Genomic DNA, 18,940 nt, shown 5'->3' with positions numbered 1-18,940 from the left:
CATGTGTGTAGTAGCACAAGCAAGAAGGAGCCCAGCTTATTAATGACACTGTTGCCTTGCTCTTTTTCTTCCCCCACCTCCCTCCCCCCACCATCCCTTAAAGGAAATACATGGCATGGCTTCCATGCTATGTGATTAATGATAACACCAGAAGTATAATTTATGATGAGGTAACCTGAGCTTTACAGCCAAACATAACAAGAACAAAAGCAACTTAGGTAATTAGCCCTGTCCTGTACATTTATCATGTGTGGGATATGGTTGAGATTGTGCACAATTTCTTTTGTGTAATATTTGTATCTGCAATCCATACATCAGGAGCCCAAGCTATCCCTTGAACTCTAGAAGGCATGGGGTAGGATTAACTTTTAAACAAGAGGCAGATCAGAAAAAAAACACCTCCACAAAAGAAAGGATGTCCTACTCCAAGGAATTTTATTATCATTTATGCTGGTTTCTACAGCTCAGTTTGATTTGAGTGTTTGGTTGTGAATTAGCCACATACTGTTCTGCTAGCATAAGGTTACTGGAAGCAGTCACATGAATCACTGCTTAATGTAGTAGTTCATTCCCTGATAAGAACTTGCTGCAACAGCTGAGATGCTTGGTAAAGTTAAGGGGATTTTTCCTTTTCTAGTCAACACTGCAGGTCAATGAGCATATGGATTTATGATACACTGGATATGGCAAATGCTGATATTCAGGCAAGGGAGATGGGCAAAATGCACAGGAGAAACTGGTTGGCTACTCTGTAAGAGAGGAGGGTGAGAAGGACAGAAGCAACGTCTTCCTTTGAATCCTCAAACAAAGGCCAGGAACTACTGATTTCACAGGCATTCCCTGGACACAGGAACTCCCTCCAGGTTATGGGGAAGGGATGGGCCAGGGCAAACTGAACACAGATCTGTTAAGGAGTATTTTTATCAGGCTCACTTCTGCACTTTCTCTATGAATTACTTCACTAGGAAGATGCACTTCTCCCTGGGAGGATGACATTAAAGTCATCAATTCTCTCTTCCAACAGTGAGAACCTACTTGTGAATTGGAAAATGCATGGCTATTCAAAGCTGTGCACATATGCCTCTTCTGTCATTCCCAATTACCATGATACTGCATTTTGTAGGTTACTCTCTGTGGTCCAGTAAAAGACTTCATCCCCACCTAGCTGGACTACCAATAGTTTTATGCTCTTTATTAGATGGTCAGAGGAGCCAAGATTTCATCTGTGGGGTGCAAAGTCCAGTTGTTTTCAGACTTTCAGGAAGTCTGAATCAGATCATAAGATTCAACATGAGACATCTGTGGTTGCATACATTTAAGCAATTCCTTTTCTTCACAAGTGGGGTTGTGAGCAAGGTTTAGCAGAAGATGAGGTGGGCGAATGAGAGAAAGAGTAATATGGCATGCCTTGGGAATAGAGAAATGCATTTTTGATAGAAGCCAGGGTGCTCAAGGAAAAGAAAAGAGCAGATGAGGAGACAGATTTAAGGGGAAAAGTAAATTAGAGAGGATCTGGGAAACCAAGTAATGAGTGGTGGCTAAGCAAGACAGAGTAGTAATGAGAGGTAGTTTGAACAGTGGGGAAGAAAAAGGAAACCCTGAAGAACAAAGAAAGAAGTGAGAGTAGGGGAATAAAGTGAAGCACAGACAAAAAATGAAACAAGAGACATAAGGATCCAAGATGGACAACATGAATGAAGTCTTTGCTCTAGTAAAGTTACTCAAAATCTTGTTATGTAATTTTTAACAGATCCAGGTCTTTACCCAGAAGTGGACCAGTACAGAGGCCAAATATGGGTCTAGCTGAGAGAGAGAGGGATGTGCACAAAGGATAACCAGAGCTTGATTAGGAAGGACTCAGGCATTTCCACTGGGAAAAATTAGAGATACAGAAGGAACAGACAAAGAAAAAATACAGAAAGAAGATGAAAACAGATGAAACTTAAAGCTGGCCATAAACATAATTATTATTTGTCCTCATTATTTATACATCCTGGAAGCTGGCTCGTGAATCAGAAGCCTATTACCATAGATACATACAGGCACAGAACCACAACAAAAGCAAGCATCACCTGCATCAAATTTGCTTATCCTCCTCCCTTCCACAACCTACTAGGGTTCCCCTAGCAAATGCTCTGAGTGCAGTGGGTAAGTTAGAAACATGGATGTCTTTGAAACCAAAAGGTGACATTCCAATAGGTTTCCACATCCCCACAACAGCCCACATATCTGTGTATTATGAATGCCATACTGCACACTGCTGCCTGCCAGCTTGTGCCAATTAGCTGGAGAGTGAAATGCTGCAGAAGTGAAAACATAGGCAAGTGTTTCCAAACTCTTTAGTCAATTTCATAGAATCATAGAATGGTTTAGGTTAGAAGGGACCTGTGAGATCATCTACTGCATCCCCCCAGCCATGGGCAGGGACACTTCACAACTAGCCTGGGTTGCCCAAGGCCTCAACCAACCGGGCTTTAAACACCTCCAGGGACAGGGCATTCACATCCACTCTGGGCAACCCATTCCAGAGTCTTGCCACCTTTGTACTGAAGAGCATCTTCCTAAGATCTAGTCTAAACCTACTCTCCTTCAGCTTCAAACCATTCCCTCTGGTCCTGTTGCTAGACACCCTTATGAAAAGTCCCTCTGCAGCCTTTCTGTAGGATCCCTTCAGGTATTGGAAGCCAGTTGTAAGATCTCCCTATAGTCTTCTCCAGGTTGAATAACCCCAGCTTTCTCAGCCTGTCTTCATAGCATAGGTGCTTCAGCCCTCTGATCATCTTTGTAGCCCTCCTCTGGACTGGCTCCACCAATTGATGAATATGAAGTAAATATGTGGGTTTTATTTGGGCTTCAGAAAATGAGAGCCCATTTGAGTTGCTGTGCCTCAGCAGAGGGGATGACATTCCCAGTGGCCAGGAAGCCCATCAAAAACAGTGCTCTCCCTGTGAGAGATGCCTGATCAGACTGCCCTGGTTGAGACTATCCTTGCACAGCAGTCTTTCATTCAGGGCCTCATCCTGCAGTCCTGAAGAAAAAGCCTGGGGGATTTCAGTGGTGTCTAATGTGAAGGCTATTCATGCAAGCCAAAGTTTCTGCTGTCATTGTAGGAAACCACAGTAAAATAAATATCAAGGGACTGGACTTGTTGAGCTCTAGTTTCTTTTCTCTTCTGCTAATATTTTGTCAGCTATCATAAAATTAATGCAGTTATTCTTTAGGGACAAATCTAGGGGTGTAACTCCTATCTCAAAGATGGGATATTGTTTTGTCAGGGCACATGCAAAAATATTGTAAAAGTTACAAGTATAAACTCTGCATAACATTTCCTGGAAGAGCCAAGTGCTACTCACAGTAGGGCACTTGGTACTTTGAAGGATCAAGTATCTAATCGAGTATCCCCTGAGCCAGAGAGCCAGGATATAAACTAGCAAAATGTCTCCTATATCCTTCTGAAGGTATAAAGAGGGAGCAGGTCAGGAGTGACAGCCTAGTCTAGTGAGAACTAACCATCAAATATGTCCACCATCCTGAAGAATGCCAGAGACAGGGACGACTTGCCACTGCCAGTACGACCACAGATCCCAACCTGCAAGAGAAAGCAAGATGTCACCTGCTTATAGAGGGAAGCTGTAAAGCAGGCTTGCAGTCCTTTTGGGAAAGCTAGACTGGATTGCCCTACAGGTGAGGAGAAAGGTGGCAGACACTAGGGTTAAAAACCCAACAGCACAGCAAGAGCACTCCTCTTTTCTACCTCTCAGCAGTAAAGCCTTGTCCTGTGAACATTTTTGAACCTTCAGCATTTTGACCCAGACTCCAGAGACATTATTTGCTGAAATGTGAGATAATGCATTTTTACTCAGTTCCAATCTGGTGTTCACCAAATCTCATCTGGCCACCTAGGCTCACTCTGTGCAAGGCAGATGGACTTAGGAGGAAGTAGGACTCTCAGAAGGAAAACTGATCCCAGGCAAGAACAAGGCGTCATCAGTTAAAGTTTCTTGACCCAGGGACCTCAGAGAGGACCACCAATGTACATAGCTGTCACTGCAAGCTGTTGTTATTCTTGCTTTTTTACCACTCTAGAAAAGAAAAGGCAGTAAGGAAAGGTGTGCTGCAGAGTGAGGACAAGAGGCAGTTGCCTGGCACAGTACCTTTTGTCCTGGTTTGATGTATGCCTTAACATGCTTCAGAACAGGCTTCAAGTTGTTCTCATATCGAACGCACAAGTTCTCAATCTTTATTTCCCCCTCCTGAGGCCAGTCTTTGGGGACTTGAGAAGGATCTGAAATAATTACAGAAAAATAAACCCAAACACACACTGTCAGAGGGTTACCCTTGATGATATTCCTCTTTTCACCTCTCTCCTGCCTGGGCACCTCCCTGAGGCCACTCAAGAAATGGGAGTCCCAGTTCCCTGCCAAGGCAGAGCTGGGAGCTGCCTGGCAGGCGCATTAGTATTTAGCTTCCAGATCTTGACACTTAAGGAGAGAGGGCAGATGCTAAAGTGGCTCTTGGCAGTGAAGTGGGAAGAAGCTGCAGGAGCAGAGGGGAATGTGGTGTCAGTGCAGTGCTAACTGGCTCTTCGGTCAGTGACCAGCACAGGAAGGGCAGCGCGAGGATGTAGTCACCGCCATGCAACATCAGCTGTTGACTTTATCATAGCTCGTGTTTTGTTCTGATTTGCAAAGGAGCAGACAGGTTTTTTTCTCCATACTAAGGGGCTTGGTTTTCCAGGGAAGCTTGCTCATCTGGAACACTTTTTGGTCTTCCACTTTGAGCACTTGTGGAGTGCCAATCCATGCTAACATGAAGTATGTGGAGCACAAACACCAATGAACTGTAGTTCAGGGAAGAGTTGCCTGCCAGCGTGACCCCTATCCTGTAGTCCCCATTTGCTGCAAAGATCAGATATTTGGAAGCATAGAACTGATGGTGCATTTCTAGTTTTTATCCATATTATTGTTTTCTAAATAGCTAGTTGGATGTTTTGTTCATCCTGTCTATAGCTGTGCCCTGGTACTTTCTGCTCTGTCTCCCTGGAACTTGCCAGGGTTGTTTTCTTTTGTGGTGACTAACATGGCCTGCAGATCTCATAGGTTTTGATTGTCTTTCTCAGGTCAGTGGCAGCTCCTATACATCAATGAGAACAGATTTTGGCCAAAGAGGCTTATACATTTTGCATGACCAAGTCTACCATGCTTTCACATCACCACCACATCACATCACCATATTAAGATCCCCAAAGTTTAGAGTGCAATACCCAAGTAGCCATCATAGTTCTCCGACTCCATGTTCAGCAAGCTGTGTACTTTTTTTACTGCACCCATCTGCACCTCCAGATCAGCCAGATTCCTCACCACCCAGTTCAAATAGTTGGTTATCTGCATCACAAAATGAGAACAAGAACATGGTTCAGCCTTCTGGTTATCTACGTGTATGCAAATAAAGGTTGGATAAATTGTGAAAGCTTTTAGCCTGACTCAGCACAGTGGGGCTCTTATTGGCATTACAGTAGTTCAAGACTAAATGTCACAACATCACAGACTCATAGAATGTCAGGGATAGGAAGGCACCTCCAGAGATTACCCAGTATGACCCTTCTGCCAGAGTAGGATCACCTAGGCCAGGTCTCACAGGAACACATCCAGGCACATCTGGAAAGTCTCCAGAGAAGAAGACTCGACAACCTCTCTGGGCAGCCTGCCCCAGGGCTCTGGCACCCTCACCATACAGAAGTGTCTCCTTGTGTTGCAGTGAAACCTCCTGTGTTTCAGCTTGTACCTATCAGCATTGTCCTATCACTAGATACCACTGAAAAGAGCCTGGCATCTTCATCTTGACACCTACCCCTCAGATATTTATAGATGTTGATAAGGTCCCCTCTAAGCCTTCTCTTCTCCAGACTAAACAGCTCCAGGTGTCTCAGTCTTTCTTCATAGGAAAATGTTTAAGTCCTGCAATCATCCTCATAGCTCTCCATTGGACTCTCTCCAGCAGATCCCTGACATAGCAGTCTAGTGCTCAGTATTCTCACCTTTGTTTTTTGAAGCTGTATGGAAACGTTGTACCTAGGGTCTGAACATGTGAATGATCAAGGGAATGTCTTCTTTTCAGAATCTGGTAATCAGTACTGAAAGACAACTTCTTTAAGCACACAAACACAGAACTGAAACAAGACCTGGACGTGCTGTTTGGAAATATGACATTTTCTAATATTTTGAAGACTGCTGAGGATTAAGAAAGTTCACTGTTTGCAAGTATAGTCAAATGATTTGAGGGGCATTTCAATTCTCCTGCTCTCTGTGCATATTCAGAGACTTCATTTCTCTCTGTGGAAAATACGAGGGCTTTTAGCATAGAAATAAATGAGGGGGGAAAAAAAGGGTATGAGCAGCTCAGTAGTATTTCCTTTGTTTTAACTCCTAGTGTAATGCAAAAGATTGGATCAATAGTAAAGGTATGTTCAGGTTTTGCTGGGACAGATTCATGTGCCTGACAAGGGCTGCAAGCCATTAGCAGTTCTGAGTCAGCCAGGACAGCTGGCTTGAGTTTGCTCACAGGTGTATCCCATACCATGAGCATCACACTCAGTATAAAGGAGGAAGTGTGCCTGCCTTCTCCTACTCACCTTCCTTCCCCTAGTCTTGAGGACTGTCTTGATGGGTGTTGTGAGAGCCCTTTGCAGGGCTGAGTATAGCTTTACATTCTTTGTGTTGCCATGAGTTTGGATATTTGATGAAGCCTGTTTCATTTCAACCTGTGAGTCTCCTTTTCCTGATCCTCCCCTTCTCTGCTAGGGAGGGATTATTGGGTGATAGAGCAGATGATACCAACCTGAGTGGTGTGGTTAATAAGGCTGAAGGACAGGATGGGTGCCATCCAGAGGGACCTGTACAAGCTGGTGAAGTGCACTGAGGAGAATCTCATGAGGTTCAATAAGCCCAAGTGTAAGGTCCTGCACCTAGGTCAGGACAATCCTAGATATCAGTCCAGGCAGGGGAATGATGAGATTGAGGGCAGTCCTGCAGAAAAGAACTTGGAGTGCTGCTGGATGAGAAGCTGGACATGAGCCAGCAATGGGCACTTCCAGCCCAGAAGGCGTATGGCATCCTGGGCTCCATCAAAAAGAGTGTGGCTAGAGCTGGAGTGAGGTGATTCTTCCACTCTGCTCTTGTGACACTTCACCTGCAGTGCTGTATCCAGATCTAGAGCCCTCCACACAGGAAGGACATCGACCTGATGGAGAGGGTCCAGAGGAGGACCACCAAGATGATCAGAGGGCTGGAGCACCCTCTATGAAGCCAGGTTGAAAGAATTAGGGCTGTTCAGCCTGGAGAAGAGAAGGCTTTTGGGAGACCTTCTAGACCTATGTAGGAGACATTTCAATACCTGAAAGTGAGCCACAGGCAGGCTAGAGAAGGATTGTTTGGAAGAGCTTATAGTGATAGGAGGAGGGAGAATGGTTTGGAACTGGAGCAGGATAAATTTAGGTTGGACATCAGGAGGAAGCTCTTTAAAATGAGAGTGGTGAAATACTGGAACAGGCTGCCCAGGGGTGTGGTTGAACTCCATCCCTGGAGACATTCAAGATCAGACTGGATGTGGCCTTGGGCAGCCTGCTGTAGTTGGAGGTGTCCCTGAAAATTGCAGGGGGTTTGGACACGATGACCTTTCAGGGTCCCTTCCAACCTGATGCAATCTGTGAATCTGTAAAAAATCTCATAGTTCCCAACCCTGTCTCCTCTGCTTTCCTGCCTGGCATGATGAGCCATGCCTATTACATCAAGGGTCTCAATCATCAAATCCATTCAGAATTGTATGGACAATACTGGGCACCTGCATTGCTTCCCTCCAAAGGCAGAACAGGTGTTCCTGGTGGTGAGAGGCCTTGAGCACAAGCCCTATGAGGAGAGGCTGAGGGAGCTGGGGTTGTTTAGCCTGGAGAAGAGGAGGCTCAGGGGAGACCTTATTGCTGTCTACAACTACCTGAAGGGAGGTTGTAGCCAGGAGGGAGTTAGAATTACATAGAATAGACCAGGTTGGAAGAGACCTTCAAGATCATCACATGCAACCCATCAACCAATCCAACCCACCTAATCAACTAACCCATGGCACCAAGCACCCCATCAAGTCTCCTCCTGAACACCTTCAATGACGGCGACTCCATCACCTCCCCGGGCAGCCCATTCCAATGGGCAATCACTCTCTCTGTATAGAACTTCTTCCTAACATCCAACCAACCAGTTGGTCTCTTCTCTCAAGCAACCAGCACCAGAACAAGAGGACACGGTCTCAAGCTGTGCCAGGGGAAGTTTAGGCTCGAGGTAAGAGAAAGTTCTTCACTGAGAGAGTCATTTGCCATTGGAATGTGCTACCCAGGGAGGTGGTGGAGTTACCATCCCTGGAGGTGTTCAAGAGGGGATTGGATGTGGCACTTGGTGCCATGGTCTAGTCATGAGGTGTTGGGTGACAGGTTGGACTTGATGATCTTTGAGGTCTCTTCCAACCTTGGTGATACTGTGATGTGGTCTTTGGTTAAAGATTAGCCAGGTTCTGACAGTCCATAGAATACTATTTTCTGGCAGGTTTTGTCATATCCAGGCAGAACCAACACAGTGTTCAAACCAGAGTGCACAGCAGGTCCTCTTACGCATTTGTAGCTTTCCTGCTCTGCCTGGGAGCACCACAGGGCCTGGGAACATTGTGGTTTTTTTTAACTGGCTCACAAAACCTGAAGCAAGTCCAAGTTGCCCTGAACTCTCTCAGCTTTGGCTCAGATCCATTATTTGCAAGATTAGTTGTTGTGTTTTGCTCTCCCAAGATGAGGAAAGCTAGAAGATAACCATGTGTATGTGTTTTTTTAAAAACATAATTGTAGAATGAATACTTTGGTGTGGAAGCTTTGCCTTGATACTTACTGTCAGGGCGTACAGGAGACCCAGCCCAACAAACCCCGAGTTAGGCCCTTCAGTGATGGAAGTGACAGCTGCAGTCAGAACTATGCAAGCACCGAGGTAATCCTGGAATGAGAAAGGGAGAGAGAGATTCTAGGCAACAAAACCCTTTCTTTAGTTGCACAGTAGCTTGGCTGTAATGAGTGTGCTTGGCTGTAATGAGTGTGATTTCTCTAATGACACCTAGTCATTGATTCTGATCTCTTCTTTCCTGGAAAATGTCAGGGCTTTCAAACTAGAGAAGAGGAGATTTAGACTGGATCTTAGGAACAAGTTCTTTACCATGGGGGTGCTGGAACAGGTTGCCCAGGGAGGTAGTTGAGGCCCCATCCCTGGAGATATTCAAAGTGAAGTTAAACAAGGCTCTGGCAACCTGATCTAGTGGAGGATGTCCCTGCTTATTGCAGAGGGGTTGGGCTGGATGACCTTTGGAGGTCCCTTCCAACCCAAACCATTCTATGAGGGGTTGTGGTGCCTAACCTGAAACACTGTAAAGGAACTTGCTGAACCCAAGTGCAACAGGTCATTGTTATCTACAAATCCATTTGGGCTAGGGGCTTTTGTTGTGGGCAGCGTGTATCAAATGAATCCAGAGCACTTAAAGTAATAAGAATGGCATGACAATGACACCCTTAATTCCTACCACTAAAACAAATTCCACTGCCTCCATTCTCTTTTAGGTCTTCTCAAAGCTGGGGTTTCCTTCCCCAAAACAGAGAAGCATCAGCCATTTTGCAAAGTCCATGAAGGATTTTGGTAGACTTTATGGAGGCCATGCACATGTGTGTACAGCTATGTATTGTGGTGCTGTAAATGGGCTGCTAAGCCTTGCCTCTGCCACAGCACTTTGAGTTTCAGAATGGTTCCATGGTAGATACCCCAAGGATATGTTGTGTGGTGAGGACTTGTGCAGCTGTATTAGAAAGCTCTGACTTCTCACCAGCCTTGCAGCAGCTCGAACTCATCTTCTTGATATGTACCTTGGTTTTGAAGTGAATGTCACATGTGATCACTTCTAGCTGTCAGGGTGCCTGATTCATGAGACTCCTGGTATTCCCACTCTCTCACTGCTCCCTGCATATATTTACTTTGGATTACAGGTTTAGTATTTTCCATCCATTTGTGTCTAGCAGAGTAAGGTCACTGCTCTTTCAGTGTCAGATGAATAAGGAAATTACAGCAACTTTGCTTGCCTTGTTTTGCCTTGCAGAGCAGGAAGGTTCCTCAAGTGCTGTCACTGAAGAGCTTCCATAGAAGCCAGGAGCCTGTCTCTGTCTCACTGGTGCGGCTGTGTTGTGCCATACTGACATTTGCTTTGCAGTTAGAGTCTAGTTCTGCTGACTTTTGTGATGTTGACTAGTGAGCTCATAGACAGCACAACTGCAGAAAGGGCACTGCAAAGGAGGCATTTAAATTACAGCTGAGGGGTTAAAGCTGTTGCTGGAGAGAGATCTTGGGACCTGGAAGCTCAGCAATGTCTGAAACTGCCTTGGCAGAAGGAGGGCACAGTTCACAAAACTACTAAGAAGCCATGCCCTGCTTTGAAATAGCTCCTGCTCAGCAGGTCTGGAGATGCTGCACAGTAGTAGAGAAAGCTTTATTTCAAGTTATGTCAATGTTTGTCCTTGCACTCTCTTCAGCTGCTAGACATTACAACAGCAAAAGATGAGGCAGACTTGTATTTTCCTACTCCTGGCCAAGAAAGCTGCAAAAGCTGTATGGGTTTAACATAAACCACCCTGATCTATTTTAAGGAAGAGTGTGTATAACCTCATAGTGAGATTAATTCACTTTATTATCTTCTTTGCATCAGACAGAGTCTCTGTTTGCATCCAAGGTTTCAAAACCAGGGCTTGGACAAAACTGAACGTACCGTCCTGACCTCCAGCCATCTGTTGGCAGCCGACAGAAATAAGTAGGCAATGTTGTTCGTGTCCGTCAGTTCCAGCATGCGTTGTTTAAATCTGGCTTCATGCCTGCCAAGACCAAGCTTGTGCTGTTACAACACATTACACACTCCAAAGAATCAAACATTAAACTCTTCCCTCCCTCCTCTCTCCCCAAAATAGAACTTTTTCCTCTTCCACTTTTGCCAAACCTTGGGTTAAAAACTCTACCCTCGAGATCCACTCCTGCTGCCAGGGCTTTCCTTAACCAGGCAGAGCTGGATGTAGAATGGGGAGAAATTTCTTCAGCAAGCAATTATATTTGAGGTGGTGGTGATTAAGAGAGCCTGCAATGTCCGGGTGCTAGGCAGAGATTTTACTTTTCAGGGCATATCTGATTTTGTGGTTGCTGCTGCCCTCCAGCCCTCTCACAGGCAAGTGCTGCCTTGGCTCCCTTGCTTCTTTCTCACAAGCCATTGTCAGTTTAAAACCTGCTTTCAGAAGTGATCTGGCCAGCTGCAAGAGACATTGGCACGGGTGACATTTCTAAGGCTCAACTCAGGTAGACTAGAAAATGATCAGCATCTGCAGCAACTCAGCTCAGCTGTTTTCTTATCCAGTTACAACTGCCTGAGCAATTTGGAAAAAGGCAATGAGGGAGAACTACAGATAATGTCTGAATAACAAAAATGAGCAGTGTTACCTCCACTGCCTCTTGCTTCTCTCTTCCCCATGTAATGCCCATTCCACTTAAAAAAACTGCAAGGATGTCAAGAGCCAAGGTACACATTGGAAGGGGAGAAAACTCTGTTGGTGTATTACAGATTCACAGGTTGCTTTGGGTTGGAAGGGACCATCAAAAGTCATCTTGTCCAACCCCCTGCAGCCACCAGACATCTCCAACCAGATCAGGCTGCCAGGGCCACATCCAGTTTGATCCTGAGTGCCTCCAGGGCCTGGGAGCCTGTTCCAGTATTTCACCACTCTCCTTGTGAAGAACTTCTTCCTGATGTCCAACCTAAATCTACCCTGTGGCAGTTTCAAACCATTGCTTTTCATCCTATCTCTACAAGCCTTTCTAAACAGTTCCTCCCCAGCCTTCCTGTAGGTCCTCTTCATATATTGAAATGTAGCTCTAAGGTCTGCCTGGAGCCTTCTCTTCTCCAGGCTGAGGAGCCCCAATTCTTTCATGGCACCTTGCAGTACTTTAGTTATGACCTGCAGCCAGATGGAAACCATTTCATTGTTTCATGTTCTACTATCTGCTAAACACCCTCACTAGCTGAACTTTTCCAGTAGTTTATTTTCTGTTTCAGCATGGCAAGCTCTTCCCCTTTGAAGTCTCAGGGCCCTGCTGTGAAGCACCTGTAATCCCTCTCTGGCCAGAAACTTTCAGTTTTTCCTGCCTATTCCCACGGATACTTTCTCTCTGCACAGCTTGTAAACATGGCAAGCAACCTCCTCAAAACAACAACTGGTAAGAGACGTGATGCAGGGGGAACCAAAGGTGCGCTGACTGTTCTGCTGGGCAGCCTTTCTGGCAGCAGAACCCCTGGGTTTCTAATGGAAAATCTGACATGCTCTATCTGTATCTTTTCATCCCCATCCAGCTCATCCTCTGGGCAGTTTTAGACTTTTATCCTGTCAGATGACAAACAGCAAAGGTCACTCAAATTGCTTTCTGATCCAACTGTACTACTTTGTGGTGAGTTATGGGAAGAGCCGCTCTATTTTATCCTGGAACATACTGGACTCAGACTTCAGGGAATGACTAATAAGACTGTTAGTAAATATGAATTTGCTGACAAAAACTGCTGGAGACTTCAGGTTTTGCTGGCAGTGGAGAGCTGGTTGACAGATAGAGATATGAAATGGCTTCGATTAGCACCAGAGATCCTGGAAAACTCAAGTGATTTACAATGCCCAGTGCTTCCCTAGGGCTGCCTTTGGATCTCTACTATCCAAGCCCACATATGGCCTTTTTGTAAGGTAAAAAAGAGTTGAACCACTCCCATGAAGAATGAACCCCCTTCATCAGGAGATAATATGATGAAAAGCCATTCTGAACCTCTCAAAAAGCACTCAGCATACATCAACATCAGGCCTTAATATTATGACTTGCTGCTTCAATACATCCTTCTAGTTGATAAGGCTTGTTAAAACATTTCTTGTTGACCCCTGGCTCACACCTCTTCAAGACAGCAACATTTTTGCTTGTCCTGCCACAGTCCTTACTGCAGCACTCTTTACTAATAGCCTAGGTCTTAAAGCTAGCTTGGAGTGATGGCACAATCTTAGGCATATAAGATAAGTGTGTAAACAGCATTGCAATGAGATTTGCACTGGGTCAAAATTCTATGTTGTAATGTGTAAATGTTACACTTACTGGGAAGCAAGATCAAGCTGGCACATTCATAGATTCATAAATTCTTTGAAGGGTTTAGGTTGGAAGGGATCTTAAAGACCATCCAGTTCCAAACCCCCTGCCAGGGGCAGGGACACCTTCCACTAGACCAGGCTGCTCAAGGCCTCATCCATGTGTGTGTTACTGAGAATATGCACAAGTGTCAGAGGCATGGCAGAGTAACACAAACCCATAAGTTCTTCTCTTTTTTGTTGACATGGTGCAGTTAAAGTCCACCAAATCCACAATTTGCCCTCAGACATGCTCCAAACAAACTGGACTGGACCAAAACCCAAGCCTACCTCCAAGCATTTGCTTTACTTACCCAAATGCTCTAATGGTGGTAAGACCTTCAGCTGTCTCAGAGAAGTGGCAGAGTAAAGGTAGCTGAGTGCTGTCATCAAGTTCCTGGAGGTCCCTGGGAGTAGCAAAAACAACAGTCAGCCGTCACAGTGTGAACTTCTCTGTCTGTAGAAATTTTAGATGCATGGATTCACAGAATGGCTTAGGTTAGAAGAGACTTTGAAGATCATCTAGTTCCAACTCTACTTTCAATGAGACCATGTTGCTCGAGGCCTCATCCAACCTGGCCTTGAACACCTCCAGGGACAGGGCATCCACAACTTCCCTGGGCAACCTGTTCCAGTGTCTCACCATCCTCACTGTCAAGAATTTCATCCTGATCTGCTGTCTCGTTCTGCCCTCCTCAAGCTTCAATTCATTCACTCTCATCCTTGTTAACTGCATTACAGACAAGAGCAGGCATTTTATCTATCGCACATATTCTTTGCAGGATCACACAAAATAGTATTTATATAGCATAGAAAGACACTGACATAGAATTATCTTATTTTACTTTTGCCACAGGAGGCTTTGAATCACCTCTCAGCTACTACCTCCACTGTCAAGGTTTTGGTCACAGGTAAGCTTCTCTTTGTCCCACAGTGATAATGACATCATCACATCTCTCCTGGATTAAAACCTGCCATCCATTTTGGCCAGGTTCTAATTACTATTATCCTCAAACATTCTTATTTATTAATAGAATAAATTCAGAACATGCTATAAGCATGTTATTTGTGGCTTTTATATCAGGTGTAAAATAGTTGCATCTGCAAGTTTATCTATTTTATTGCAACTGTACCAGCTGGCCTAACAATAGAACATAGGGCAATGGTTTGAACTTAGAGGAGATTTAAATTAGATGTTAGGAACAAGTTCTGCTCCATGAGGGTGCTGGAACACTGCAACAGGTTGTCCAGGGAGGGAGTTGAGGCCCATCCCTGGAGATGTTCAAGGTCAGGCTTGAGAAGGCTTTGAGCAATCTGATCTAGTGGAGGATGTCCATGCTGACTGCAGGGGTGTTGGACCAGAAGACCTTTGGAGGTCCTTTCCAACTCAAACCATTCTGTGATTCTCTGACTTTCCATATAAATCCTGCTTTATTTTGTGTGTGTGTGTGTGCTATAAGATGCTGAACGTAGACTGTAACTGATTATAAAGCACCTTCTGTTTGTAGTGCTAACATAGTATCTCCAGTTGAAACAGAGACAGCACTGAGAGAGAAATAATATGAATGAGAAAGTTCCTCAATTATCCATCAGAGACCTGCATGGAGCAATGACACTTCAGTCTAAAAAGCTCCACTGCTTTGAAGCAAGAACATTTTCCAAACCACAGAGACAAATACATCTTCCTGTAACACTCTGCCCTGGACTTAGAAGCCACTTGTATAAACAGAAGAAAGGCCAGATCATCAGATATTTAAACTCTTCACTAAAATCCTGCTGTGTTTGCACACTGTAATAGATAGGGCAGAAGAAATAACTGCTCCATGATGCTGAATGTTGCACTCGACAGGATTGAATTTGCTGCTGATGTTTTGATGATGAATATGTGCTCTTTCAAATTAATGATGGAAAATGCACACAAGTTTTTGAGAGATGTAATGGAAAATACAACAGAGGGTCAAAGTGCTGCAAGGAATACTGTAAATATTTGCATTTCTAAACATTAGTGGAGCTTATATGCCTGAAAACTACTGCATGTGAGTTATAAATGTTGGCCAAAGCTACCCCTCCATCCTGCATTTCCTAATATTATTTTGTCTAGAAATACATTGGGTGTATTAACTCCAATTATAGATTGAAAGGACACAAGCCAAGCCTGACTGCCTCACAAGTGATTAAAGAGAGCTCAGTGTAAATAGATAATAAAAAAAGAAGGAAGAAAAAAAATGCTATAATGACTCTAAGAAATCCTGACACTCATTTTGCTGAAAATTTGTGCTCTTTGTAAGCAGATAAATAGTTGGTAATATGAAATGTGGCTGCACGCTCTTACTTTCTGCAGATTCTTTTTTACCAATACGAAGGAAAAAGCCTTCGACTGACACTAATCCAGGAAGCTGTTTTTCATTCTCTACTAGCCCTGAAAAGGTCAAAGAGGATCTTTGAGCAGATGCAAGCTGGCTCAGTTGCTTCACCAACTTCATGTTTATCTGACTCTATAGCCAACAGTGCACAAAACTGATGCAACTACAGCTACTTCCCCAAATACCACGTTTGTAGCCTGTTGGCTGGAAACCTCCTCCAATGTATGTCTCAAGCTTATACCTCAGGATCAAAAGCAGGACAGCTGACCATTAGGTGTTCAAGAGGGGATTGGATGTGGCATTTGGTGCCATGGTCTAGTCATGAGGTTTGTGATTACAGGTTGGACTCGATGATCTTTGAGGTCTCTTCCAACCTTGGTGATACTGTGATACTGTGATTTGCTCCTTATCTTAGCTCCTATAACCTCACATTCCATCACAATCCCTAAGTACAATTTTTTTCCCCTTTTAGAAGACATTTTCAGGACAGGTTTATCATACATACTTGGAAGCAACTCTGAAGTATTTCTGGATGAAATAAAATGCTATCCCAAGAGGCACGAGGGCAACAAGGAACCATGGAGTGGCATAAGAGATCATTCCAATGGCTGACAGGCAGAGTAAGGTGGAACGGGTGAGAGACTCCAGTGTAGGAGGGATGTGCTGGAATGAAACAAAAAATCATATATAATGCCAAAATCACCTGCAGTACCAGTACAGGCCACTTCCTAGGGAAAGTGGAACAATCTGAGTGTGCACTCATTGATTTTCTCTTTAGGAGCCTTCCTGTGGGTCTGCTACTCAGATGTGCAGAGGTTAACAAATGAGTCACTGGAGTTTTATTTCTAAAGGTCAGTATTTCAAAGATCAGGGGGAAATAGGAGCCATTTCCACCTTGTTTATATTACAAGCAAGAAAGAGAAAATTGTTCTTGGTATCTCAAATATGTAGAGAGAGCATGCTGTTTTTCTCACAGCCTCCTAATTGTCCTTTCATGTTTCCATCAGGCTTTCACTCAGGATGATTGCTCATCCAAATATTTTGAATCACAGCTGTAATGAAACCATCCTTTCTGCTCCCTGAATACTACACATTCACGTGTGCCACATGTGCCAGGATGGAACATGCAGTTGTCATGTGTAGTGCCATATAGTTAAAATTGTTATATTCTACCCTGTTTCCTCTTTTGAGACCAAGGTCTGGTGGTTTGCTCATCCAGACCTTCCAAGAGAAGCAGCCTGTCTGCATATGAAGCAAGAGCCACCATCTTCCACTGTGTCTATTCTGACAATTACCTCCCCTCATTACTGCAAATGTCTGTACTTTGTTTGCTCTGTTCCTATTCCCAGAGCCTGTGCAATGCCTTTCTCTAATGAATGTTTTAATTCACCATCTTCATCAGTGGCTAAGTGACAGTATGCAAAGACAAGCTGTAGCAAACCACAGTACTTTAGTACCTGATCAATGATATTTGTGTCAGCTGAGAAGCGATTTAGAATTAGCCCCAACGGAGTCATATCGAAGAACCTGTTTAACAAATGAAACACAAAAGTTACCTGAGAAGGGTTTCCAGTTTTGGATCAAAAGCCAGCTCAGACAGAACACAGAGCTGTGGCCAGCTGTTTTCTCTGAAACCAAGCAGTAAATATGAGTAATGTCACAGATCATGATGTCTGCATCCTGAGTAGCAAAATGCTTCTCTCAGCATTTCCCTTCCTCTCCCAAAAACCTACTGCCTTGTCTCCTGCTCTTTCATCTATGCTCTGTCAACATTTAAGACCTCTTTCAAGGATCCCAGTAGCCTGCCTACTACTGAACTTCATAGTACAAGGCACCAGGATTCAGCTGTTTCATGAAAGCAGCGTGATAACTGCATGTGTTATGTAGCCACCTGTCCAGCCATCCTGTTGCCTGTGAGACACTATGGTTATCATAGACAGAACCTGTCTCTTTCCATCATCAGAAGCCTCCTGTCCACATCATATGCTCACAGTTTGAGCTGAGTGCCCTGGAGCAAGAACTGTGCTCAGAACTGTCCTTGACACCCCCAGCCTTGAAGGAGGTGCCAGCTACCTGACACATCAGAGAGATAATATGAGGCAGAACTTCATATGTTCTGACATGGAATTACTGTTTTCCCTGATTGCCTCCCTACTTACTTTTACTTTTTGAGGCCTTGAAGGCAACTGGGCAAACTTAGGAGCTTTTCAGTTACAAAGAGGAGAGATTTTGGCCATGTTGCTTTTCAGAAGGCATATTATGAAGATAATTGTACCTGATTGGTCCAAGGATGATCTTGTTGAGGAGATTATGGTGTAGGTTCTTGGCTGCTGTGAGGCCCATCCACTCCACAGTCAGAGATGTGATGAGGCAAAGGACGATCCCTGCTCCAGAGAGGATGCTGAAGACAGCTACATGATAAGTCTAATAAAATAACAAATGCATCAGTGCAAGAAATAAGCACTCATTTCTCTTTTCTACTAGGAGATTCCCAAGGTACCTGGGATCAATTGCCTAGTATGTCACCACACTTATATAAGTACATTAACATAATCTTTGGGAAAGAAAAGAACTATGATGGAACTACATTAAATGCACAGAAAAAGAAGAGCTGGAAGTTCTAAGATCCCTTTAAGACCCTCAAGAGAGAGTACTTAGAACTGTAAAGATAGACTAAATGGACAATAGAAAAATAGGCAAATTGTTAGCCAAGAACCTCAAGCAACCAAAGTAGAACCTCTCGAGAACTGAGTCATTTGAGAGATGTTGGAAAGCTCCACTTCATTAAGTTCAAGCACCCCTAAAATTCCCAGAACAAATCCTAAACTAATCTGCCAGGGCTGCAACACATTCAAGCATTCTGAAGTGGAGTTCAGTGAGGAATTTGTATCTGAGTCAAATTTACAGCTACAAGCAGGTTGTATTGAAGTAAGACATTGGAGGGCTTTTTTTTTCCTGGCAGGACATTACTGGACAGTCAGTACTTAGGAAAATGGGGTCATTGACTTAGGTGTTAAAAAAACCCAGCTCAGAAAGTTTAGTATGAGATTCCCTCCTTGGAAAGGTCAATCATTTTTCTAACCTCAAACATGCTTCTGTTCCAGTTTTGCAATCTGGATTATCTAATGGTTTAGCAGGAGCAATTAATCTATTTTATAGAACAATCAATCTTTATCTGTCTGTCTTTCTAATCTAGCTGGCTTCTTTGTCCACTTCCTTCCCTCTTTCCCTTTTTCCCCCCATATTTTCATTCCCTCTCTTCTGGAATGATAAAAGCCTCACAAATCTTTAGAGAATCCTAGATGCTCATGTTCATCTG

At 44.1% G+C, this 18,940-nt stretch overlaps 1 protein-coding gene across 4 annotated transcripts in view; it reads right to left on the bottom strand.

Annotated features, from left to right (window-relative positions):
• ABCC9 (ATP binding cassette subfamily C member 9) overlaps window positions 1-18,940 on the bottom strand; it is an 81,902-nt gene that overhangs the window by 7,135 nt on the left and 55,827 nt on the right. For all 4 annotated transcript variants that reach the window (XM_068141960.1, XM_068141961.1, XM_068141963.1 and 1 more), the window contains 9 exons: window positions 17,897-18,045; window positions 17,079-17,148; window positions 16,127-16,284; window positions 13,573-13,665; window positions 10,831-10,933; window positions 8,922-9,023; window positions 5,264-5,384; window positions 4,155-4,285; window positions 3,511-3,589 (listed from right to left, as the gene is read on the bottom strand). In XM_068141960.1, coding sequence (XP_067998061.1) covers window positions 3,511-3,589; window positions 4,155-4,285; window positions 5,264-5,384; window positions 8,922-9,023; window positions 10,831-10,933; window positions 13,573-13,665; window positions 16,127-16,284; window positions 17,079-17,148; window positions 17,897-18,045 — 1,006 coding nt within the window. The remainder of the gene's footprint in view (window positions 1-3,510; window positions 3,590-4,154; window positions 4,286-5,263; window positions 5,385-8,921; window positions 9,024-10,830; window positions 10,934-13,572; window positions 13,666-16,126; window positions 16,285-17,078; window positions 17,149-17,896; window positions 18,046-18,940) is intronic.

Source organism: Melanerpes formicivorus, unplaced genomic scaffold (genome assembly GCF_026170545.1).
Source record: "Melanerpes formicivorus ecotype bairdi unplaced genomic scaffold, bMelFor1.0.p_v2 SCAF_8, whole genome shotgun sequence".
NCBI classification, from domain to species: Eukaryota; Metazoa; Chordata; class Aves; order Piciformes; family Picidae; genus Melanerpes; species Melanerpes formicivorus.
This window is presented reverse-complemented; position numbering and strand designations above follow the sequence as displayed.